At 46.9% G+C, this 26,828-nt stretch overlaps 1 protein-coding gene across 2 annotated transcripts in view; it reads right to left on the minus strand.

Annotated features, from left to right (window-relative positions):
* Nucleotides 1–1,431: 1,431 nt before the first annotated feature.
* The window catches only part of LOC119180003 (uncharacterized), a 195,601-nt gene continuing 170,204 nt past the window's right edge, over nucleotides 1,432–26,828 (minus strand). For both annotated transcript variants that reach the window (XM_075882158.1, XM_075882157.1), the window contains exons 3-4: nucleotides 14,084–14,297; nucleotides 1,432–5,637 (exon numbers count right to left, since the gene is read on the minus strand). In XM_075882158.1, the coding sequence (XP_075738273.1) occupies nucleotides 4,235–5,637; nucleotides 14,084–14,231 (1,551 nt within the window). In that variant the 5' untranslated portion in view covers nucleotides 14,232–14,297 and the 3' untranslated portion in view covers nucleotides 1,432–4,234. The remainder of the gene's footprint in view (nucleotides 5,638–14,083; nucleotides 14,298–26,828) is intronic.

Below are 26,828 nucleotides of genomic sequence, written 5' to 3' on the forward strand. Positions count from 1 at the left end.
CAGCACGTGCCGTGTTTAAATACGGGAGAATTGCAGAAACAATTGCGCACGTGATTTCAGGCCATGGTAAATATATCCAAGTAATAGAAACTTCTCAGAGCACCGCTCAGTGGCGAAATTCTTTCACGGACTAAAACACTACAAACGAAGCAAAAAGAATACTCAAGAGTTTGCAACAATGTATACACTGAACCGGTATTTTGATACTGAAACAAGAGGGATCACACACGTCTCAAATATGGTGACTACACAACACGTTGCGCTTAGATATGCCCGTTTCCCTGCAACGTTCGTGGTTTTCCAGGTGCTTTTAGTTTGCTTCACGGCATAACGGGCACGGTGCACTCCCGCGCTTTTATTCGAAAAGAAGCCCCGCCTCTAGGCTCTTGTGCGCCTGCGTCGATAAGCTTCGATGCGCGGCCGCACCGCTAGCGCTGGCGCCCCGCGGAGCGAAGCCTCGCGGCGCCGTGTTCGTACTAAGAGTGGACGGCCCTGTACACGCACACATACACACTCTCGCACGAACATATCTAAAAGTTGGCTGGCCGACCCTTCCCCTGAAAAAATATCACAGCATATCCACGGAGCAAATGATGATGAGTGGGGCGAAGCATCCGTCCGTGGGTTCATCCATCCGTGCGTCCAGACTGACGGATGGACAAAAGCACGTATGCACGGACGGACGGACGAATAGAAGCACGGACGAACAGACGCATGGACGGAAGCATGAATGGAAGTACAGATGGACGAATGGAAGCATGGACCGAGAGACAAACGGACGTACTCACGGACGGACGGACGGGCCGGCGGGCGGGCGGACGGACGGTCGCAAGGGTGGATGACAGACGGACGCTTCGCCCCACTCGCCATCACTCACACCGTGGATATGTTGTGAAAACCACTAACCCCATCTAATTAAATTATAACCAAGGACATATACACACAACGCCATCTATTGAGCAACTCATAAACTAGAGGTGGCTACATACTACTATTACGACTACAGAGGAGGGAACGACCTACGGCCTAAGGAGCTTCGCCCCTAAAAAGTAAGTCTGGCTACATCCCTGCAGTATTGTGCATGTGTAAAACGCAATGCAGCCCCTAAACTGCCACAACTAACGTCATTGGCAAGTTCATATACTTACATGAGTTTGACAACCACTGTGCAGTCCCCATCGTAATCGCCAGAGCCAGACTTAGGCCCCCGCTATTTACGAATCACGCGAACGCCATTTTAAAGAATCACAGCATTAATAGACGGGCAACCAAGCACTCTCTTAACGCTTACTTCATCACCAGTTTGACGAATGCAGCTGATTCGAGCAAGCCAGCTTGGGGTCATTTCACTGCAGCGTGGACGGTCACTGATGTTGAGTAAAAACTTGGTGCACAACGGCACGCCATGCACCACATTTATTCCTACTAATGTATTGTACAATGACATTTATTGTCATGCGTACATCTCTGATACAAAAGTAACGGAACGACTCCACTTTTATTCCTTTTATACCACGTGGGTTTCTCATTCTGTTCGTCACGTGTGTATTTGTGTGTGTGTGTGTGTGTGTGTGTGTGTGTGTGTGTATGTGGTTACATACATGGCATCCTGGGGTACTTATCACCGGACTCTTCGAAAGCCCGAGGTGGGAACACACACTGTACACATGAAGGAAAGGTCAACTTGGACACATGTTCAAACAAGCCCACTAAAGATATGCGTGTGCACAAGCAACAGCTCGCATTTTAATATGGGCAGATAAACCATAGCAAAGCTAAGAAATACACAGTGAGCACAGGAGTGAAACAGGGATGAGACAGCGAAAAAGTTTGTACGTGTAATGCCCATTAAGGAGAGATTGCTTCTCTAGCATCCCTCTATGTCGGGCGTAGATGCCCGCGGAAAACAACCGCAGTGATGTAGACCCCGAAACTGCAGTTGCGACCGAGTGGTGAACAGTGTGTAATGTCCTAGTGTATCGGTGCTTTCACACATACAAGTTATCTATGTATTGTATATCAGCCCCTTAAAAAATTAATCGTTCATGCATTGTACTTGCATCTCGAGATTTAGACCGTGCGCATTCAAAAAAAGTAAAGAAAAAATGCCAGTTCGAAGTAAAAAAAAATCCAAAATACTACGGACAAAAATAGGAAGAAAAGTATTGTAAACTGCGCACTAAACATAGGCGCATCCTACCTGGATGACATTCAACTCTACGTATAAGGCTGCAAAAAATAAACAAAGAAAAGTTACATAAAAATTTGAGATAATATGGTAATTCAACACTAGCCATAACTGCTATGCATGATGAAAATTGAAAGATGAGTAGAAAGAAATATGCAGATGTTATCCGGTATCACTGTAGTGATGAGAAAACTGAAGGATGATGCCGTAAAATATCGAGCAAGCTACCACCCAGAATTTGAATTTGAATAACGCTTAGTTGTAAGAAAGAAGGCATGCTTTGTTGTCAGAACACAGCCCAGAAATTTTGTGTTCCGAGTGAGACATCGGGATTATTTTCGATGGCAGCTTTTAATTAAAACCTTTGTTTCGCATAGGTTATCTCTTTTTCTTTGAAACCAGCTACTTTTTTTGCAGAAAAAAAAAGCTTTGAAGGTTAGATGCGTCAAAACATATAAAAACGCCACTTAATAACATCTCGTAAAAGTTAAACATTAGGTATTAAAGTTGCATCAACCAGAACATGGAATTTTTCTATCGATGTCACAATGTATGCAGACCTTTGACAAAACACATAAAAAAAGTTAGGAATGGAATTTTTACTTCTGATGGGGTTGACAGCTGCCCAGAAATGCTGTCCGTTTCCAGAGATAAGGTCTCGGAGGCTTGCTCGGTGTGTTACAAAATGACATGCGTGGATGACATCTTGCAATTTTTAACGGATATACAACGTTAGCCAAACGATAGTTATAGCGCGAGAACAATACGATGACACAGAGACAAGAAGGACACGAAAGACTTGTCTCTGTGTCGTTGTATTGTTCTTGCGCTATAGCTATCGTCATACCATACCAACTAGCCCAAGCTGCCACACTTCTAAGTTAGCCAAAGTTTCAGAACACTGCCGCACCGCTAAAAGCACGCCCGCTTGTGCCAAGTCAGTTCAGGAAGAGCTGTTTTTCTCATTTATTCCACTGATCGTTTTGTATTTCTCACGATAGGTGGGGCAAGTGGGTTTTGCCAAACTACAATGCACATTCTGAGCAATCTTGAAAGAATTGTTTTGGTTTTGACAAAAGAAAATATAACGTGTTCCGTATAACCACTATACCGCACCTACTACGTGAAATTTCGCCGGCGAAATAGTGTCTACATTTCTGTCAGAGAGCACTTTCAAGAAGAAGCATATACAGAAGTACCACGGCTACCCTCATGAAGAGTTGGAACTAGGGGACACGCAACACCAAACCCACTGACTACCAATAATCAAGGCCTCTGACTGCGAGTGGCAGGGAGTTACTTAACTTTCTCCCACTTCTGAGGCCATTTATTTTACCGGAACATATCAAACAACGCGCTCACCATTGCCACACCATACGAAGGACATATCTAACTGTTTCACAAGTTGCCTATAAGTACGCGCTCTTGGCCAAGCTATAAGCATCTAGCGAGGATCGAAAACTAGAACATACTCATCCACATGCTATTACCTGTAAATATAAACGACTTGAAAATAGGAAAACGAAGCGAATTAATTAAGTGAAAGCCTGACTAAAAAGCGGTCTCGTGGAAAAAAAGAACACGTTTGTACAACAACGCAAACTGACACTGCCAGCATGCTTGAAGCTGTGTGTAATGTATAGGCCTCAAACACGAGACAACACGCCTCCATCTATGCCACCCAAGTTGGCGACGTGTCAAGGGTCAGACCGCTGCGAGGCTTATCGTCGCAATCCGATTTTCCCCGAAATTCCTTTCTAAAGCACAACCTCTCGTTGACGCGCACAGTAAAGTCCCTGCTTGTGCCAGGCCTTAGCAAACCGAGTGGCCTCGGCTGGTGACGCAAAAGTTATACACCGCAGCTTTAAGCCATAACTAGCCTACTTCTTTCCACACTCGCGGCGAAGACCCTCAAGGTGAGAAAGCAGGAGCCACCAGTCCAGGAACCCGTATCCTACGCCCTGCAGTGTAAAGTTCGTTTTCAGGTCCACGCAGTAGGCTCGAGCTTCCGGCGGAATGGCGGGGTGGTAAGGATCCCGCAGGCTTTCAGCCCTTTGACTTCCTGCGGTCCACCAAGTAGATGGGATTGTCGACTCCCTGCCGGCGACCTGAGTCCCTCCGGGCTAGGCGTTCGGTCGACGTTGACAGTGCGCCATTTCCCCTTAGGGAGGACTCGTCGTCGTCTTCCTCTTCAGCTCGGGTAGCGCTTCTACGGGCGACCTTGAGGCCGTTGGCGGGTGAAGGCTTGGTGTGCTTGCCCCCGAACGTCATCAATGGCTCAGTCCTCCAGCCTTCGGCGGGTCGTCTGGGCGGCGGGCGCGGTGGCGCGGGCACTGTGGGCGCTGGAGGTGGCATGACGTCCTCCAGTGGTACCACGCACGTGTCGAAGGCTTGCACCACGCCCAGCTCCTGGTCGGGCGTGCGCAGGTGATCGGCGTACACTGTATGAGGACGCGGTATGCGCGTCAGCGTGTAGTCTTCCAGGCGAAGGTTGAGGCGCGGCGTGTCGAGGAAGTCGAGTGTCTTCGACGGCTGTCGGCGACAGCAGCGGATGCTGCATACCACGCAGGCGATTATAAGCACGATGCCGAAGAGCACCGCCACGGCGACGTAGATGATGAGCTCCTCACGCGTCGGCACCCAGCGGGAACGCACTGTGCGTGCTCCATCGGTGGATACATGCTCCTTGACCGAAAAGTCGGTCAACAGGAACTGCCTGTCATCGCCACCCAACTGCAGGGTGCCGGCCAGACTCAGGTTGCGCAGCAGCTGCTTCAGCTGCAACTCACCGGCTTTGAACGTCACGTTTACGTCTAACAGCGTGGTGCAGCGGATGTCGGTGACGCTTATGTTCTCGGCGGCACTGGAAAGGTTTCGGAAAGCGCCCTGGACGTCGCTCTTGAGGCTGTCGTGGCTGCAGTTGCCGCGAAGCACCAGCAGCAGTCGCCGCTGGGTGGGCGTTGACTTCATGACCACGTCTTCCTCGGTGACCTCTGGCACCCTGCGCTTGGTCGTCGTCGGTAATAGTGTCGTCGGAGCCACCGTCGCTGTAGTCACCGCCACTGACAGTGTCGTATCGGTTCCATTGGTGGCATTTGGTTGGTGACCATCGATATCCATGCTCGGTGTTACGGTTGCCTCGTCTGAATGACGTGTGACGGCGGGTGTTGTTACAGTCTCCGTTGTGGCGACAGTAGAAGTATGTTCGGTTATCGAACCCCCCGTCGTCGTTTCCGAGCTTGCTGTGCTCGTTTGGTGACCAGGGGATGAAGTCTGTTCAGATGTGTGTGCCGACGAGGTGGTCTGTGCAGAGGACGCCGTCGGCGTTGCTGTTGCATTGTCCAGTGGTGCCCCAGGAGTCGTAGTTTGCAAACTGCTTGCGATATTTTTCTCTGTCTGCTCGGTGGCTGGCGAATAGGCCGCTCCTGTCGACGTTCCAACGCTGGTCACTGCAAGAAGTGAAAACAGAAGACACATAAGACAGGTTACGTCACACTTTATTCATTTATTACCATTTTGTTCTCTTTGTGAGTAAAAGGGCACCTGCAACAATCCTACAAGTAGCCATGGAATTGATAAGCCTCTTCGAGAGTAGCTAAGAAAAGGGGCTTATTGCCTCACGAAATGACAAACGTAAAAAAATAGAATTCATCCAGTAGGAGGGGAGTTTCAAATATTTGTCACACGATGCAATAACTTTCTATTCTCTCTCGTCCCGAAGAACGTGCAGGAAGCTAAGCAGGGAGGGATGGCACGGGACAAGAAGGTGCGTCCTCATGACCTTGAACCCGTTCTCTCTCTTTTTTTTTTCTTCGAACGCATGGCTTTTCAGGGTGATCGCACGCGCACATGCGGATACGTCGTGGCCCCAGTCGCTCCCGAGCGCACCATGCCCAAATCAGCCAATGGCGGGATACTTGTGCCAGTGACGCACTCATTTCTGAGTATGTAGCATCATTTCTCGAAAGATTAGAATGCAATTTTTTGCTGATTTTGAGTATTTTTTGTAAATTCCAGGTCGCGTGCTGCGCTATAATATTTGGCTCACGTGTTCTTGAGAGCGTCGCCAACCAATCGATAGCGTTTTCTGACCATGCTCATGAATGGCCCTTTCATTTAAGACACGCTTTTACCAACAATATATATCCTGTATCTCAGAAGCCGTATCTGCAGTGCGCATCAGAAACATAAAAACTATATCTTTAAAACAGACATGACAGCTTGTGATGAAAAATTCCTAAACAGAGCATGTGTGCAACTGATTTTACTTTCCCGAAGCAGTTGCACCCTTGCAGAAGACAAGTCCGCTTGTCGAAACGTCCGCTCCATAACACACACACACACACACACACACACACACACACACACACACACACACACACACACACACACACACACACACACGCACACGCACACACACACACACACACACGCACACGCACACACACACGCACACGCACACGCACACGCACACACACGCGCACACGCACACGCACACACACACACACACACGCACACACGCACACGCACACGCACACACACACACACACACACACACACACACACACACACACAGAGAGAGAGAGAGCATCTTTCGTTTCTTTTAAAGTTAGACTAATGCCTTCAAAAAAAGAAAAAAATTGACAGATCCCACGTACAGTGGGAACCGATGATATGCGAAGCACGAATTAGAAATGTTGATATATCACTTAAAAATCAGCACAACGTTACGAGGTGGAGGTAAATTATGCTGTACATGACTTCCGTGTCATACTATCATGCTTGGATGTGTCGTTTACCTTCGTCATCTATTCACGTCACGTGATACCATATGTGAACCTAGCGAAACGGCCGCGAGCACTCTATATGAACGTGGTATGTTGTCATGTTCTTACCTGACACGCGTGGCATGATTATCATGTTTGCACAAGTCATATACCTTCGTCATCCATCGACGTCACGTAACACCAAGTTTGGTATATGCGGAGCTAGCAAAACGGCCGCGAGTGCATCATGAAGGGCCCAATATACTGCAACGTAACGTTGACGCGTGCGCACGCTGGGCACAGCGACGCTACATTAGCAAAACGCGAGCACTGTATTCTGACGCCAGACGCGACCAGCGTCAGTCGGCGCGGCCCTGTGGAAACCACCGCGAAGTGCGATATGCTGCATTTCGCGCCGATGCCCAGACAACTCTGCGTCTCCATTTTTTTCGTGACGGAGGGACGACGGACGCGCTGAAACGCGCATGCGTCAATGTAACGCAGCGCGGCGCGCGCCTGCGAGTATTTGGCAGGACCGGCGCCTGTCGTGGCAACGCCGGCGTGACGCGACAAAATGAACGCCGGCGAGCACGCGCACCGCGTCACGTCGAAATGTATTGGTACCTTGACTGGGGCATGTAGTCATGTTCTCACATGACACGCACCTCATGATTATCATGTTTGCACCAGTCACATACTTTCGTCATCCATTGGCGTCACGTAATACCAAATTTGGCACATGTGAAGCTAGCGAAATGGCCGCAAGTGCATCATGAGCGTAGCATGTAGTCATGCTGTTACATGACACGCATCTCGTGTTTATCATGTTTGCACCAGTATCATACTTTCGTCATCCATCGGCGTCACGTAACACCAAATTTGGTATATGTGACGCTAGCAAAAATGCCGCGAGCGCATCTTGAGCGTGGCATGTAGTCATGTTTACACATGACACGCATGTCGGGATTTTCATGTTAGGGCCTGTCGCTTGTGTTCGTTCTGCAATCATGCCATACAATACCAGTTTTGCAACATGCCATGTGAACGACACCACCGCAAGAGCTGCAGGACCATGAAGTGCAGGACTCCCCCCCCCCCCCCCGAAATGTTTTTCGCCATAGCATGGAGAGCGAGAAATGGCCACTTTAAAGGAGTGCCCCTCCCCGAAAAAAATTTCTGGCTATGCGCTAGTGCTTCGAATAGCGTTTCCCCTTGAATTATCATAAAATTCTTCCTTCCTTCTGTTTTCAGGACGTGCTACGTTACTACCTATGCGCTGTTTCATGCAGTTTCAGTAAAGGCACACTTATAGGAAAGTAGTGAAACAGGCCCCTTTCTACTGGGTGGCTTCAACTACACCGTTTAAGTACTGTCGGAGGCTAAGTGATTTAACGCCTTGGTTCGTCGTTCTGAACGATGGAGGAAGTTCTCGCCAAAAGTTTTTGCGAGCTATCTTCGAAGATCGCAGCACTCATCACAGCATATGGCCAACTCTGTAGTTCCGATCTGGCTCGCATCTTTATCTTCGCATTATTAACAAGTAAGAAAGGGTAGCAGAAACCCGCAGCGGCACTGATCCATTCTGAAGAAAAGTCGATAGCCTATAGCTTTTTTCCATACGCAGCGCTGCGATGGGCGCTCATTACGGCCGATTGCCAACCAAAGGTGGCGCACGGTAGCGGCCACTTCCTGGCCATGATGGCACCCAAAGGAGTGGGAGCGGATTTCATGTTGTGATATATAGGGCGATATAGGTCCGTATACCGGCTCTAAAGTATATTCCACGCGGCAGTCTTTCGGACCCTGATGCGCATTGGTGGGACGAGTTAGAGATGATGCACGGTTGAAAGGCGGACGTAAAGCAGCCCGCGAGGATGGCCATGGCGGAGAGTGTGGCACACTCTTTATGAGCCTGTTTGGCGTCACGTAGCACGTGAACTTATTACTAACTGGCAGCTGACCAATAGTCTCCCGTATACAACCTAAAGGCACCAAGTCTGCCAGTACGAGACCCTCGTTAGAATAAGGGAAACAAGTGTATAATTAAGGGCTAGTTTTTCGTGTTTTACACAATATTAACGAGATCTAACAGACAATAATGCCAAGGAAGGTATAGGGGAAGTTATTAGGCCAATTGTAATGTAAATGAGAAAAAAGAAAAGCGGGTGAAAAGATAACTTGCCGTGGGCAGGATCCGAACCTGCGACCTTCGAATAACGCGTTCGATGCTCTACCACTTGAGCTACCACGACAGCCATCCCCCCAGCCACTTTATTGGGTATCTATGTCAATTTAAACGTGGGAGTGTCAGTCAGCGCCACTAGTAGCCATGGCGGAGAGTGTGGCACACTCTTTATGAGCCTGTTTGGCGTCACGTAGCACGTGAACTTATTACTAACTGGCAGCTGACCACTAGTCTCCCGTATACAACCTAAAGGCACCAAGTCTGCCAGTACGAGACCCTCGTTAATGAATAAGTGAAACAAGTGTATATTTAAGGGCTCGTTTTTCGTATTTTACACAATATTAACGAGATCTAACAGACAATAATGCCAAGGAAGGTATAGGGGAAGTTATTAGGCCAATTGTAATGTAAATGAGAAAAAAGAAAAGTGGGTGAAAAGATAACTTGCCGTGGGCAGGATATATATATATATATATATATATATATATATATATATATATATATATATATAATGTCACTTTTCATTGTGGGGGGAACATCTTGCATTTTACAGCGAAAACTGTTACGAGCTCACAAGAACCAATTTTTTTTTTAATAGGAGGGGCACCGAAATCGTTTACGCGTTTTTTGCCTTCGAACGTGATACGTAATGACTTATGGTGCACAGCATCGCTGTACAAAGACTTCATGCCTCTACTGGTGCAACACAGTGTATATTTGCTTAGTCGCGATTTGATTGTACCGATCGAGTTTCTAATGCTCAATCACCTATGGTTACACCATCGCATGGTTAAGTACCAATCCGCTGCCCGGTGAACTGGGATAGCGTTGGGCTCAGTCAAGCTGATGTTTATGCAGATCTTTCTTTCCCGCTTTCCACATCAATATTTGTTTTATTTGTGTACTTTCTCTCTGCGTGTGTATAAACTATGCAAATAGATAAACTATGTTCGGCCAACTAAAGTTATCTTTACCCCTCTTCTAGGAATACCAGAGGTAATCTTAACCACTCTTATACGTGCGTGCAAATATGCTTTCGTGTACGTTCGAAAGTAATACGATAAAACCACATAAAAAAGGGAACGAGAAAAAGAAACCTGCTCCTCGGAAGCGCGGCCGACGGTCAGTGCCGGCCGATTGCGAAACAAGAGTCCCGCTGAGATGCCCTAGTGCAAGGGGTGAGAGGGCAACTTCTGTAATTTTTTTTCGGTATTATGAAAAGAGAAATCAGCAGTCTTAGTTTCGTATGCAGCAGACGTGACTGAAATGCGCGTGTTTGATGACCGCAGACGCTTATAGCGGCAAGGCTCAGTTTCACGCAGAGCCACCGCGCTCTCGGAGGGTACACAAGCATAGGCGTGAACTGTATACGCACACAAAGCAGAAACAAAGAATACGCAAAGGGTCAGGAGGTGCCCGGGTTTGAAGCAAGAAGGAATACCAGCCTTAAAGGCACAGCTCAGCCATATACCGCAAAACAAACGCGATAATACATCCTGCCCCTGCGCGCCGACCACATGTGGGGTGTGCAAGGTCACCCACAGGCCGGTAATAAGAAGCGCGGAGCGTAGGGAATCAGGGTAGGTGAAAGCGTTGCCATGCACGCCATGGAGTATAAGAGCAGCGAGGTATAAAGACGGGACACGTTTCTTCGAAATACGGAAAAGAAGGGACGATGGAAACAGAGAGAGAGAAAGGAAGAGCGGAGTGAGACAGGCACACGACTGTAAAGATGACAACGTTCAAAACAAGCAGGTGTTAAAAAAAAGAACCTGGAGGATTGATTCAAGAACGCTGACTGAGAGAAAGCGCGGAATTCTGCAAATCAAAGCGGCATCTGTAGCTCGAAATACAGGGTCGTCTTCAGGCTAAACGCTAGTGGGGTGGGCGATATGCAGGCGATACCGGAAGATGAGTGCAAAGGCGCGGTATACTAAATCTGGAGGCAGCTTCGTATATTATCAGGCGAGAGAAATTCGCCGAGCTACGGGGTGCCCAAGCCACCCCGGGCGATTGAGAAGAGAAGGAAGGAATCGACAGCGTGTACCACCGCACCTCTAGGGCGTACCAGACCACTCTCGACGCCACGTTAGGCTTAACAGCTGCCGCCGGTTCGTCGTCGGCTTCACCGCAACACGGATTTTTATCCCTTGCTTTTGTTCTGGTTTTTATCTTAGCATTTCTTTCAGATCGCTCAACATCGGGCCGCGATTTTGCCGTGGTTGATACCTCGATAACTTTCTTTTTTCGTTTTCCCCTCACTGCCACCGCTACGGGGCACGTCTTCCAGCTTGTACGAGGCGTTGCAGACAACGGTGCCGCGCCACGCTAGCGAAGGTGCTTGCGCGAGTGTTGGGAGGAGAGTGAGCTGGGTACGAGTTCGTGTGTGTGCGTGTGCGTGCTCGCAGATGACGCCAGTGGCAGCCGGCGCCACTTGTTCTTGTTTTGGCGATCGGCAACGACCTGGAAATTGCCCGTTTCCGTGCACCGCTTTCATCGTTCGCGCGCGATCAAGGTTTCAGTCAAGCACGCAGAGCCCGAGCCGCAATAAGGCTCCACCAAGTCGAAAAAGCACAAGGCACCGTCATAAGGCCAACGCGTCGACCGGCGAAGTGATCAAAACAGCTCAGCGATCGCTCCTTCCGTTCCTTCTTTCTGTTTACGTGGCTGTCGCGTAATCACGCTTATAACTGCAGATGCTTCGCTTTGCTTTCCCCGACACCCAACAGAAACGCAAGCCATCCCTTAGATACGTGAATAAGTCTGGTAGGCCCCTAATAAAACGGCGCTCTATGAAAAAAACATACTGCATGACCCACAGAAATTACACGGCTTGCCGGAACGGGCTTCAAAGGAGCGACCTGCTGCGATCATTAGCGGATAATGAACAAAAAAAAACGGACGCTCACAGCGCTCGTGCAGTGAGGCCATATAGTCGTGCTTATTTGTATACATACCTGCTCTTAATGAGGCGTCCCACCTGATGACTTATTCAGCAAACCCTATGAAACATTTTATTCTTTTGTTTGGAAATGAAATGATTGAACTTAAGCAGAGCATACTCGCGTTTGTCGCAGGTTATGCGAAGATATATCAGTTAGTCTTTACTTCCCAGAGTGTATGCAGCGCGTTTCTTTCACTTAAAATAACTGTGAGCGGGAGCTCGTGGTTATTTATTTTAGGGGCGAAGCCCCTTAAGGGGTGGGTCGTGCGTCTCCTGTATGTGGTAGCCACCTCTCGTTTTAGTCCTTACATTGTCCGCTGGATGGTAGTACTTGTATATGATGAATACATGATGAAAAGATGCGAGATGGCGGTACGAGGAGTGATAACTAGACGAACGGACATACATACATACATACATACATACATACATACATACATACATACATACATACATACATACATACATACATACATACATACATACATACATACATACATACATACATACATACATACATACATACAGATGGACGGGTGGATTGACGCGGCCAGTGTACGACTCACGGTTTATTGACGAAACCCTTCGAAGTTTCACCCCACTCATCATCATTCACTCTGTGGATATGCTGTGATTTTTTATTGTCGATCATTATTACTCACTTAGCATTGTATCAAATGCGCGCGCGTGTGTGTGTGTGTGTGTGTGTGTGTGTGTGTGTGTGTGTGTGTGTGTGTGTGTGTGTCTACTTACCGACGTGCTACGTTTTTGTGAAACAAGTAAGGCGTTACGCAAATATTTTTCTCCTTTTCCATTATACTTCATCTTAGCATCCTCATTACTTCATCTTGTTGGCTTAGGTATACGCACGAGGGTAGAACCTATGAGTCCTTGACGCTATGACTGGCATTTCAGTCTTTCCACAAACTCCTTGTTTGGTCAGTTAGGTACTGTTTGTAGCTTTCAGTGAGGTTTAAAGCAGATACACTACTTGTGCGCTTGTGATATTTAGTACTGCGTGCAGCATTGTATACATTTCTCTTTTGCTATCTTTAAAGTAATCTGCCTTATTTATATAGCATTAGGTCGCACTTAAGGGTAGCTGACCCTAAAAGGACATATAGCTTCTCATTTTTTTCGCATAATAAACTAAAGAGGAAGGGAAAGAGAAATTAGTAGCGACACGGGATTTTGATTTTTAAGACATTTACATATTCGTGTGCTGCTGCTTACTTAGATCAATTTCGTATTCCGCAACTCGTATGATCTGTAACTCGAACCTGGTACACAGAGGAAGTCGAACAAGAATGGAGGATATACTTTCGAGATTGCTCAACTTTCGGGATGGCCCCCTCAGAAATATAGATGTTCCCGCTTCGCTACCACATCGCCGCTCATCAGCTCATACGAAAGTTTTAGATGCCCCATAAAACACGAAAATTCAGTGGCGTCCTGCGTCGGCGGCGTCAATACGAGTGATGCAAAAGTCGCAATCATGCACGTGGCTACATTATGACGTCGCAGGTAGCCTAATTCGCGACGTCATCGTGGACAACGCGATGACGTCATTGTGACGTTACGTGATGACGTCATCCCAATCCACCACTGCTTGGTCAAATATGGACCGATCCCGGAGGCAGGTGAGGCGCAGAAAGCTCACAATGCGTCCGATCTGGAGGCACTGCAAAACCACGCTGATTGCTAAATACTTTCGGAGGAGTATACGGAACGTTGACACATTCAGAGTTAGTGTATGTGGCTAAAGTATGGGGATAAAGGAGCCACATACGTATGTAAAGCCACATATACCGCATACACGTAAAGGAGCCACATACGTAAGTAGTTGTGTATGCTACCTAAATGTACCATGGGCCATAACTTTATATATAGACTTAAGATGAAAAAAAAAGGGAGATGGCTTCCACCCTTAACTAGACCACGGCGGACGCCTGCGAGCTTTTTGTAGCATGCATGAGGAGAAGTGGTGATATCACGCCAACCTGTCGTGAATGGTGGGTCGCTGGCAGCGGCAACACCGGCTGTCCCGAGTGCCAGCGGTGCCAGCAGCACTGCAACCAGACCCAGCAAAGCTGGGTGGTGAGGCCGCCCTTTGTTGGGTAGTGTCAGTAACGTCATGGTCGATGTCATCACGTGGGGTCACGTTCCCCGCTCATGCCACGCTGCTCTGTGGGTACGGTGGCCGTTCGGCTTCATCTGCAAAGAAACAGGCGAAGGTTCAAGTGGTGCGAGAGAGGTCAAAATGGTTAGGATAACGATTCGATAGCGCGTACCGGTCAGCAAGAAAATTGTTATCTGTAAAATATCGCCGAGCAGGCCTATTCGAAATAGCTGGGCATTATGTTTTAACATCGGAGCTGTTTAGGTAAAGCAATGCGGAAGGAAGGAAACACTAAGGGAGAAGGAAGGAATAGCCGAAACACAAAAAATTCCGGAGGGCCACCCAACACGGGCGATTAAGGAAAGGGAATGAAAGGTGGAGTTAGAGAGAGATAGGAGGGAAGAGAAGAAGTAGTGCGGAGCGTATAAGAAAAAAATGGTGGGTATGTGCCACAGAAAGCGGTGTGTGTGAAACGGCTCTTGTCACAGCTAGCCATGCAAAATACAGGACAGCAAGGGGATAGGAAAGAAAAGTGAGAGGAAGGAAGAGTGACATGAAGGTGAGGGGAAAGAGAAGAGGAGAGAAGAGGGCAGAGCCTTGCAGAGCATAGCATAGAAAGGTGTGGGAAAGAAAAGTGAGGTGGAGTGATGTGAGGGCTAAAGGAAAAGAAAGGAGAAGAGATGCCAATATACAAAACGATACAGAAAGAAACATAACGGCAAGAAGATGTAGAAAGCGATAAAGAAAGAAGATTATTAAGAAGAAAGCAACCAATCTGCGCTCGCCAGCTGATGGCACTTGCTTACCAGCATCGCTGTTTACTGAGATTTCATTGGCGTGAAAGTGACTTCACTTTTTTTATGTCAAACGCGCTTTTCCAGGGGTACTCACGCCGATTTACAAAATTTTTGGATGATGAAACACTTTTTTCAAGTCAAGTATAATGTTTAAAGCTTGCGATTGGGGGGTGGGAGCAAAAGAGCTGTGGCGCGGATTGAATGACACGGGCGCTTTTATCATTCGGCCCCATTATTTCAGCCGTCATGTCCACACGCATTGTGAATGAGCGACTGACAGCAATGCATTCTGAGGACAACACTCTAAACAAATATCGAGTAAAAAGGGTGTCTTTTTGACCCACAACAATAATCGTCATCAGGCTTGCGTGCGCTTTCTTTATTGAGAACTCGGCGCTGGCCACTTTCCTATCGAGAATGCAATGTAACCCTGATAATGGGCATGTCGATCGTGACCGGAATGTACCGGGCGCGGGGCGATAGCGCAAGGATGGAACGCAATATAGATGACGATTATTCTTGTGGGACAAAAAGACACCCTTTTTACTCGCTCTTTTTTTAGAGTGAACTCTAAAGCTTCACCGTTCGGAATTCGACTCGTTTGAAAAGTTTAATGAAAACCCGCAGACAACAAATACAAGGGCTCACGTGCTACGTGACGCCTCCACTTCACAAAAAGTGGATTGCACACTCGCCGTCACGACTAAGAGCGGCGCTGACTAACACTCCTAAAGTTCGCATGTACATAGGTATACCCGATAATTGGACCGGCAGACGACCACCCCTCTAGCTCAGTTGGTAAAAAAATAGGGCGCGTATTTCGAAGGTCGCAGGTTCGGTTACCTCGAGCGCTAAGCCCCGCCGCGGTGGTCTAGTGGCTAAAGTAGTCGGCTGCTGACCCGCAGGTCGCGGGATCGAATCCCGGCTGCGGCGGCTGCATTTCCGACGGAGGCGGAAATGTTGTAGGCCCGTGTGCTCAGATTTGGGTGCACGTTAAAGAACCCCAGGTGGTCGAAATTTCGGGAACCCTCCAGTACGGCGTCTCTCATAATCATATGGTGGTTTCAATCAATCGAGCGGGAAGTTGTCTTTTCATTCACTTTACTTTATTCAAACCTGTATCACCTTTATCACAATACACTCGAAACAGCACAGCTAACGCTCCCTATACCTCCGTTGGCTTCATTATGTGCTGATTTTCATTAAGGCTGGGTCAAATAAAGAAACGAGTCTTCGATAAGTTCGCTTCGTTCATTTGTTTGCAAAGTAGCACTATATCAAAGCAAATAAACGACTACGAAGCAAGAAAAAAAATGTATCATGCGCAAGCTTCCTTGTTTATGCGCGTCTGATAAATGAGAATAAACTAAACGTATATTTTCTTAGTTCACGCTGTTAGTATTCTGTGAGTATTTCGTGTATACCTGTATGTTCTATTATATATTATACTTCATGACAAAACGCATGAGCACAATGTATCGTGTTAACGTTCATGTCCATTTCGAAAACACCAACGTGAACTTTTCCGGTCGCTCTAAAGGTTTCAGGCGTGGCTTGATACACTTCCTTTAACAGTGGCTTCGTGAAGCCGTGACCACGTTGGCCTCGGGCAGGAGGCGAGAACCAGAGGGTTGCGAATTGGCAGCGCGGTGCCTCTATCATGACAGCATGCGGGCACAAAAGAGGAGTGGGAGTAGCAATGTCGACCTATAAATAGTGTGGGGCCCGAAGGGCTGCATTCTCGCACCGCGAGCAGCATCTGAAGATAGAAAGGACTGTGGCCAGCTGGTGCCTCCATTAGCAGCATGCTCCGCCGGCAGCGCGTGCAGCGAGTGAGGCATCGCGCTGTGGTGTGAACTAAGGTCCCTAGATCTAGGGACCCTAGTGTGAACGGCGCACCGGCGCCTCCTGCTCGGAGACGGAGCACATCCAAGTGATGAACGAGGATGCGGCATTCAAGTGATGGACACGAATTACGAGAATGCGTATTTTGCGTTTCGCATCTCCGGAAACCGAAACAAAAACACAGACGACGAAATACCAGGAAAAAAAAAAAGAAACGAACTTGACCAGCATCTCATTGTTGAAGTACGAGCGAAAAAAAAAAAAAACGGCAGGGACGAAAAGAAACTGACTGGACACACACTCAACTTTCAACTCCCCGCTCAGACCTGTACAATGTTGTCTCGGGGTCGTGACGGGGAAAAAGACTGAAGTCATGCTATTAAAGACGTAACCCTTTATTCAGGCGAACTTGTGCCCGGGATCCGAAAAGCCAAACTGCACTCTTAAAAAAAGTTAGTAAAAAGCTAGTAGCCCCAAGCAAAATGTTAGTAACAGCAGCTGTTACTAACCTTCTTGGGCCATTACTAACCTTTTACGACCATTTTATACCCACGTTAGCAAACGCTTGAAGGAAATTGCAACGGTTACTACATTTTGCGCACTGTTAGTAACTTTTCGTAATGCACGTACTTAATGTACTTGTTAAACAAACTATAGAGGTTACTACTACGAGCGTCTAACAGTCTATTTAGTATAGTGAGGGGATGCATTCAATATTATTAAGGCAATATATGTAAGCTTACTACCCAGGCTCATGTCTTGTATATTAGGTCGTGTTGAGGCGGTATTATGCAAAATAGACATAATTGTTTTCCTTCATATGCTTGACTAAAAGTCCTACACTACATTACCTCGCTCACCTAAAAACAAAACAAAACTGTAGGTTGCCGAAATAAAGGCACCTAACTTAAGTTATACAGCTTACAACATTGCTGTTCAGCGTCACCAGCTGAATTCTCCAAAGTTAGGGCAATAAATACTCCTGGAACCGCTTAGGAACACTTCTCGCGTGAACTTGTGTATGTTTTGGTTCTCTTTTATGGTATTATGTGCGTAATTACTCAGTGATATATCAAAATGTTGATGCTCGCGAATAGGACCGTTATAAAACGGGTGATTCGTGAGGCAAAATGATCGCGTATAGTGCATTTTTTTTGTTAGCAACCATTACTACCTACGTTAGTAACCATTACTAACTGCGTCAGTAATGGTGGAGCTAGTACTGGTTACTAACTTCCCCGTTAATAACCTCAATTACTAAACGATTAGTAACATATGTGACAAGCAATTAGTAAACCAAACTTATAAAGTACTACAATCTTTTCTTTTTTAAAGAGTGTACGAGCAATACACGCTGTGCAGCTCCGCGGTGGTCTAGTGGCTAAGGTACTCGGCTGCTGACCCCAGGTCGCGGGATCGAATCCCGGCTGCGGCGGCTGCATTTTCGATGGAGGCAAAAATGCTGTAGGCCCATGTGCTCAGATTTGGGTGCAGGTTAAAAAAGCCCAGGTGGTCGAAATTTCCGGAGCCGTCCATTACGGCATCTCTCATAATGATATGGTGGTTTCGGGACGTTAAACCCCACACATCAATCAAGCAATACATACTGAACACTGATAATGACGACCAGATCATGGGCCTTCAATTAGCTAAGCGGTAAAACACGTCTGCTTTTATGCATATGTTATCAAAGCTTGCAGCGTTATTGCTGGCAAACGCGAAGGCTATGGAAGAAACTTTACTATTCTCGTCCTTACAGAATTATCTCAAACAATCGCGAAGCTTCTCAAACCCTGCTGCGTGAACCGCCAGCGCCGAGCACCAAGTCTTTGCGTGTAAAAGCCGAATACATGGCACTGCGTTGCGCCCGAACTGGCTAAGAAGACAATCCTATTGATCAGCATAGCTTTTATATGACCCCACAAAGCTCCTCAACACCGGTATTGTGTACTGATTGCGTAAAGTCACGTGTATTATATATTGACACGCATGCATTGTTTGTATTTTCACGGAGATTATTCTTTACAGCCTAGACTCACCGCTACAATATTATGTGGCTTGTGACTGTCGCCTTTCACGAAATTTTTCGGAGACAATATCATTTCGCAGTGTCATTGTTTGCAAGAACCTACGCTGTCTTGATTCATGCTAATTCTGACAAAAAACAAACAAACATTCTGCATAGCATTTTATGCTCTGGAACGGGTGTTCATGTGAACGGTTCAGCAAACCAAATATACAGTATATTACAAGCTATCCTTCAAAAAATAGATTTCTTTGTTTTTGGAAGTATAGGTAACATTCTCGGTCGTAGATAAGCGCGCAGGCATTGTAACTTCTCTTAATATAAAAATGGTGCCCGTTAGTTAAAAGACTGTAAAAATGTCTAAATTGCTAGATTGAGACTTTCAAAACTTGGTAATCATTTCTGTTTCATCTGCTCGACAAACATGCTAACGAATTAAAAAAGAACGAGCAACTGCTCAAGACCAACAGAAGCCGCAGAATGCATGTATTACGCAAGATGAGTAATAAAACCTGTATACTGATGGAGGGACGAAGAGCGAGAAGAAACAAAATGAAACACATTAGAGGGGTAAAACAAATCTAACGTGGCTATATAGAGTTGCTGTGAAAGTAACAAAAAAAAAAAACAGTCGAGGGATCGATTGCAGCGCTCTCATTTCTTGGCTGGGCCATCAGAGGGATACCGAGCACTTAAAGTCGCCGGGAAGCGGGCGCAATCCCTTAAAGCTCCGGAGCCGAACGAGTCATGACAAGCGCGATCTAGAAGAAGACGCAACCGACGAAGGCCCTCGGGTTGTGTTACCGTATGTGCATGTATACAGTAACGGCGCGACGACCGTAGCAAGACGTTTTGAACGAATGCGGAGCACTTCCACGCTTAGAGAAGCTGCAGGCGCGTCTATACCGACGCGATAAAAAACAAAATTTTACGCTGCGTAAAGCGACTTTAACGAAACACGCAGAAATCTGGGGCTGGGATATATAGTGTGTCTATTCTTTCACAACGAGATTTCTTCGTGCATTTCGCCACTGATCCGAATGACGTTGTCGCTGCCATTCCTATACGTCTTGTTCTCTGTGTACGGTAAGGAAGAAATAGAATACGGCCGAACGAATTAGGAGCCCGTGCGGTGCACAAAATCACGCATGGTCCTTAAAAACAACATGCGAGGGCTGAGATTTACGCACCTGCAGATTGTAGGAATGTGGCAGCCGCTATGCTGTATATGTCTCATTAATTAGTCTTATGGGCTGCTTGTGAGTAATCAAGATAGTGTAAGTGCCATTTCGTGCAGTTACTTTTTTATAGCTTTCTAGCGTCATCCTTATCGGGAGTTCAGGAAAAATGACTCAACTTGAAGATTAGAGAGACGTACGCAGGTGGCAGCAAAGAAAGGTGTAGAAGAGCGAATTGACGGTGATCAAAATACGTAGAAGCCTGTAGCATCTAGAATCCACATTGCAGGTCATCTTGGCTCAACATCAACGTGTTCTTTCCCATGCGAGACTCATTTGAGATTCATGGGTGCGCAGCAAGACTCACTGATACCTCTTCGGCCCGTTCTCTTTTGAAGCTGCATCACTTGACATCACGCCATATCTTGGTGCATCGAAGAAATCGAAGCAACTGGCACACGGTAGGCCGCGAAGATTCGCGACGTCACCTGCCTATTTTCAAGCTGGAAATTGAATGAGTGACATCGCGTTGCATTTGGGGAAATGCGGTATGCTGCGGTAAAAAAGAGAGAAAAGCGGCAAGAGTTTGATCCCATTCAAAGCCGCACGCGTTTACGGCGGGGCAGCCCTCGATTGGCCACCCAGCGGTGGCTTTCAGTGTCCGAAATCAAAGCCAAGTCTAGCCAGTAACGCACAGAATCGCTTTATATCGTATACGCCGCGGCCAGAGCGGGAATTTCAAAATGTAAATAAAATGCTCCTGCTCAAAGGAAGGCAGAAGAATTGATAGCAGGAGAAGCTGCGTCTGGTCCGTGCGCCTGCGGACTCCGACTCGAGCGCACTCTTTCGATATTGACGAAATGTGTGCCTCACAGGCTGCAGACGATGCAGGACTGCCGTGGGCGCCGCTGTACGCGAGATGACTCTATATCATTGTGCATCTCTGGCATACATCGCTTCACCCTTTTGTCTTTCTCTCCCATTTTATTGTCGATTTGACGTTACCCTTTAAACGCGCGCGTCGCATTCTTTAAGCTACACCTCCTCGTAATTAAGACCGACCGATAGACCGACAGACCGATTGACCAGCTGAATGATGTCCAACTATTGCTGCCCTCATATAACGACGACTGACAATGAATGTCAGTTCAGACATATTTTAGGAAACACTTCGTCAAAGGTAATGCTACATGCACGACAGTGATGGTCACACGCGACTGTTGTCGTTAAACTCTTTTGTGTTAAACTATTATTCCTCATGGAGGTAGTCCAGCAAAACGGTGGTGTTAAAGACCTGACGGCTGAAGCAACAAGGGTGGCGCGATGAGAAGAAAAAATGACGAAAATCGGTGGGCTGATTGTTCATTACGGGTATCATTCATTATTATTTCTTTCGCTGCAGAACTTATAGGTATATGAAATAGCCGAGGTAATATGGACCTCAACCTCCTCACAGCAAAACAGAACAGGACAGATGACATCACCAAAATCGCCGTATAGTTATGACAGACGCCGTTTTGGAGGGCTCCTGAAATTTCGACTACCTGGGGTTCTTTAACGCGCACCCAAATCTGAGCGCGTGGGCCTACAGCATTTTCGCCTCCATCGAAAATGCAGCCGCCGCAGCCGGCTCAGCAGCCGAGTACCTTAGCCTAAGCCTTAGGCTAAGGTACTTAGCCTTAGTACCTTAGCCGTAGGCTAAGGTACTCAGCAGCCGAGTACCTTAGCCACTATAGACTACCGCGGCGGGGTCTGCTGCGAATATTACCACGCGCTTGTGCCTCGTGGAAAGGCAAGAAATAAAAGAATGCAGGAAAACGCGAGATAGAGAAAGAAATATAATCTCCACACGCAAGACGATAAGGGCGTAGAGGTTTGAAAAAATAAGTCTTGCGCAGAAGTTATGTTTAGTCAGCATGGAGTTTTCATATGGGTCACGTCATAAACTGGAAAACAGAGAGAAAAATAAAACACCTTATAGAAAAAAAACAGGTACAAAAGAAATGGCCGTTCCTGTTTTTCTGGAAAGAATCCGAACAAAGAGGCGCTGTCATATAGCTAGGAGGAACTTGAGACTTATGTCTACCGTAAACGACACTCGTCTCCACGAGGAGGATGAGGTAGTTTACTTAATGCAGCGCGGTGATGTACGTTATACAAAACATGCGCTTCGTCTCGTGACTGTAGCTGTGAATCTCTCAAACAAAGAAACAAAGCATTCCGACGGCTTGACAGTGCTGTGATGTCGCTTCCTTAGGCCAAAAAGGCTGCAATAGGGGCTGATCGGTACGTATTCATGTTCTTATGCACAACCAGGCATAACACCAGCCGTCTATCCAGTCCGTGTCATACCTGGCGGCACTTCAAAACACGAAATCATGCCTGCCATTATATTGATATCACAAGTCTTGTGCAGCCGGTTCTCCTAAGTTGATAGAATTATTAGTAACCGAATATATGTGATCAATGCGGAAGAATGTAGGGAGTCAGAAAGATTCCGGAAGGCAGCGACTAATGATGTGACGATCACATTTAAAATCTTCTTTGCCTGTGGAGCTCCATTAACGTTCTCACCGTTGTTGATCAGACGCTGGCGGTGAAAAACAGTTAAAGTAATAAAAAAAGTATGAAACTAAGCAAGAGATTTTGCTACATTGTGCTGACCCAGGGGCTCGTTGCCCAAACATATATATATATATATATATATATATATATATATATATATATATATATATATATATATATATATATATATATATATATATATATATAGGGACAAGGTGACAAACTCTGGTTTTTTACGATGGTTTTTCTTACTAAAAACAAAAAAAGACACAGATCAGTATGAAAGCGCCAGAACAGTAAGTTGTAGTACACTCTGGCTCCAGCGCGATCCTTGGAAGCTCCTGCATCGAAATTCGGCTGAGAAGCTTTAATATGTGAGCAAATATCAACAGATTTTTTTATTATTCCCAATGGTTTTTTCATTACTGACTGGCTGCCTACGATAGTATGTATGTTCGGAATTCGTACTGAGCGAGGCTTCTTCATAAGGGCAATCCCAGCAAAAAGAACTCCAATAATCCTACAGTTTTCTGAAACCAGTTATTAAGTGGTGACAGCAGATTACCCTACTCAATCAGTCCTTCTGATAAATGAAAGACGTAGAAAGCCATGGGAAAGTTGATCTAGGCTCTGGCGCAAAAAAAAGGAAAAAAAGGAGAGAGGTGCACTGAATAATAAGACGTTACTTTTGTTGCTCGTCACTTGAGAAAAAAAAAGCCAGAAATGAAACAAAGAGAGCGAAAGAAAGGAAATGAGTCAAAGTGTCCTCAGAATGCCTTTCTGTCAATGGGTTTTGAGAAGCCATTCGGGCTTGAACTGTTAAACAGCAGAAGTGTAAGGAGCGCTATTGAAAATAGAAAAGGACAAAGTGACAGCGGAACACCACAAGTGCTGGGCGTCAAAGATCAGCTAATGCACGCAAAAGAGAGTACACACAGACATAAAAATCCAACGTGTCTCGAAAGACGGTGGCGATACTGTTTAGAAACGAGAATATATATGCGTGTGCGCGCGCCCCTGAACGAAGCTGTGGCTGATGTGAAAGAAGCGAGATTAGACAAAGGGAAAAAAGACAATACAAATGTGTGTCGAGGAAATAAAAAGGAAACAACGAAACAATGCGCAAGCCTGCAAATGGCGCAAGCGAAAACGGGTTTGAATGAGCCACGGTCTAGCGAGCAATTACTGCAACGGAGGAAGAAGCGCGCACTTCTAAAAGAGACATTGATGACGTCTCGTGACGGGAAAGGAAGGAAGTGAAAACCTCCCCCCCCCCCCTTGTGCCATTGTACAGCGGCGCGCCGATGGGTCTCTGTTTTGGAATCGACGGAAGAGAACGGCACGCCACGGGGCGCTGCTTTCGTGAAAAATAAAGGGGCTCCGAGATATACGGCCAGGAACAAAAGAACCGAGAGAGCTGGACGGATAAAGTGAGTATTTTCACTAGCTCGTCATTGCTTACAGTGATCAGAAGAAGCGTAGAGCGAGGAACGAAACTAATAAAACTGGATTAAAACCAACTCCTTTGCCCGGTCTTCAATGTATTTCCTTTAGAGATATGCTTCGAGATTGAACCATAGAGAAAAGAACGCGCACAATTGAAGGAGAAAGGAGATACTTGGTTGTGATTATAGGAGAGGTGGAACTCGGAAGGAGTAACAACAACAGGAAGAGAGATGACGAATGTGCGCTAGAAGGAAGCAGTGGACGAAGGAATGAATCGGGCGCTGTATACGGTGAAGGCGGAAATAGGCGGTGGAATCGTGTGACTCACGCTAGTCTGCCAACCGGAGCGTAATGAAAATCAAAAATACCTTGAAGCAAGCTTGCAACTCGTCGATAAAGCGTTGGCAAGAACAAAACAAGGCAGTGACATTTAATTCCTTCCCCCCCTTTTTTCCTTAATCGAAGATGATGCTTTCGCTTTCAACTTAGAACGAGGGGTCGGTGGGCAATACCGTTTTCATTTATTCATTATTATTTTATCGAAGAGCTATTGGTACACACAGCCTCAAAGAGGAAATCGATACAGGTTCTACACGAAGAAAGGGCTGCCAGGGAGTAATCTATTTTGGCGTTTTAATAATTGTTATTGCTTTGAAACGTTCGCATAGGCGAGACGAGATGACCCGAATACTTGCGGAAAAAAAGAAAGAGAGAGAATCAGTTGGGTGGGCACACGTGAGGTGGACGAATGAAGTAGGGGAAGCAGACTGAACTGAAGCAGTCGTTAATGAAAAATCGAGAATTGCCGTCGATACCGCGCAGCGTCATGAAAACTATACGTCAGTAGCTTGCCGAAGGATTGCATGGCGATGACGTGTACTCCGACGACGTCGTCAGATGACGTAGTCTGATGACGCAGTCTGATGACGTTGTCTGATGACGTAGCTGTGCCCCGAGTATAACATTCTTATCAGAAGCAAGTGACCAGCCAGCCAATGGCAGTTGCCAAGGGCAAATGTTGCCGCGAATGTTGGCGCCGATGGAACTCGTGCCGGAAGGGCCCACGACTGCGCCGTGCGTTTTTACCGCGAGGCTTAAGCGAACCTGCGTGTTACGGCGACGACACGTGTTACTTGCTGAATACCGAGGACTGCGATGTATGCGTTTACTTGGCTGCATGCGTAGAAATGAGATATATCGGAGAAGCCTGCGCCCGTGCGTGCGAGATCTGGGAAGAGAAGTGAAACTGGTTCGATGACTGCTCCCTAAACTTCGGTTCACTTCATAGTTTTAAAGTTTAACTTTAGAAACTTTCAACTAAAAGTGGCTGGAACGATTACTTCATTCGGATGAATTTTCACCCAGTGAGAAAGATCTCTGTCGAATACGTCCACCTTTAAAAAGAAAAGAGAAGAAAGATAAAAAAAGGAAGAAAGACAGTCAAATGGATGTGAACGATCAAGAAGCTTTCCAATCTTGGTTCTCTTGAAATCTCGCTGTTTCGGCCGCTTTTGGTCGGCACGAGGCGGGACGCGGCCTTAGCCCTAAGTGACCAGGGAGGAGATAATTTACGGCTATAAACCTCGCTGCACAGCCCAGAGAGGAAGATGTAATGAACGGAGAACACGAGAGAGCGTGGAAGATTGGCACACGTCGAGCACACCCGCACAAAGCAAACGCACCCCCCCCCCCCCCCCATTGTATAGCATCTCTTCTCCTCGCTCATCCAGGCTGTTTCGTATATATATGAGCGCCGCCCTTTCTGCTCCGCTCGTTTTCATTGTTCATCCCGATTTCAACCCACACAGCGGGGAGGAAGAAGAGGCAAGAAGGATGTCAGGCTTGGAGAAGAGAGAGCTCCTCGAGCGCTCTGGTTCGGGCATCGCACCGATCGTTGAACAGATAAAAAGTCTTCTCTCAGCGGGCATTGTAGTAATCTGGCAACGCGTCCACGGCACCGGACTCTGCAAACCCGTCCTCTGCTTTCTTATCCGTCTCTCTCACTCAGATTCTGCCATCATTCTTCCCGTTGCAGCTTTAAAGTCCACCCGCTCTTCCCTCTGCGGACCATATACAGAGTGGGAGAGAAAGAAGCAGTTTAAAGCGTTCTGGCGACGCTCTCGCTGCTCGGCTGTCCCGCCACTTTCACACACATGGCTTTCCGCCACCTCGTTCATCGCCGATCGGGTTTATCGTCCGAAATCCGCGCATCTCCGGTTTGCGAGGAAACGCCGTATACAACCACGAATGTCGTCACGTGAACCTCAGCGTCGTTGAAATGCACACAAAATTTCTGCGCACGGGCGCTCCTGCGCTTTGAAATATTTTAACGTACTTGCCGAAACGGCGAATGGAACTGTCGGAGCTTACACGGGAAAGATCCAGCCCTGACAGCTTTCGGTTTTCGAACTGATTTTTTTTTATTATCGCGCTGCACGCGCCGTGCGGCCCAAATGCCATCTTCTTCCTCCTTGACGCGCAGCGCATTGAGGCGCTACAGAACTAACTACCAAACCTCTAGCTTGCGTAGCATTAAAAACCCCAAACTACAGAACTTTCGAAGCACACGCGAATGCTCGTATCTCGATTAGCTGATTCACTGAAACGGTTTGATACGGAATGCGCTCACGGTTCGCTTTGCGTGGCACCTTTAGTGATTGTGTCTGTACTGAAAAAGCGCAACTACGTAAGTGCATCGAGCCATGCGGAGCGGATGGCCCGTTCCACTACACTGAACTGGCCAAGTGGAACGCACACTGGAGCTCACTT

Source organism: Rhipicephalus microplus, chromosome 2 (assembly GCF_043290135.1).
Source record: "Rhipicephalus microplus isolate Deutch F79 chromosome 2, USDA_Rmic, whole genome shotgun sequence".
In the NCBI taxonomy this organism is placed as follows: domain Eukaryota; kingdom Metazoa; phylum Arthropoda; class Arachnida; order Ixodida; family Ixodidae; genus Rhipicephalus; species Rhipicephalus microplus.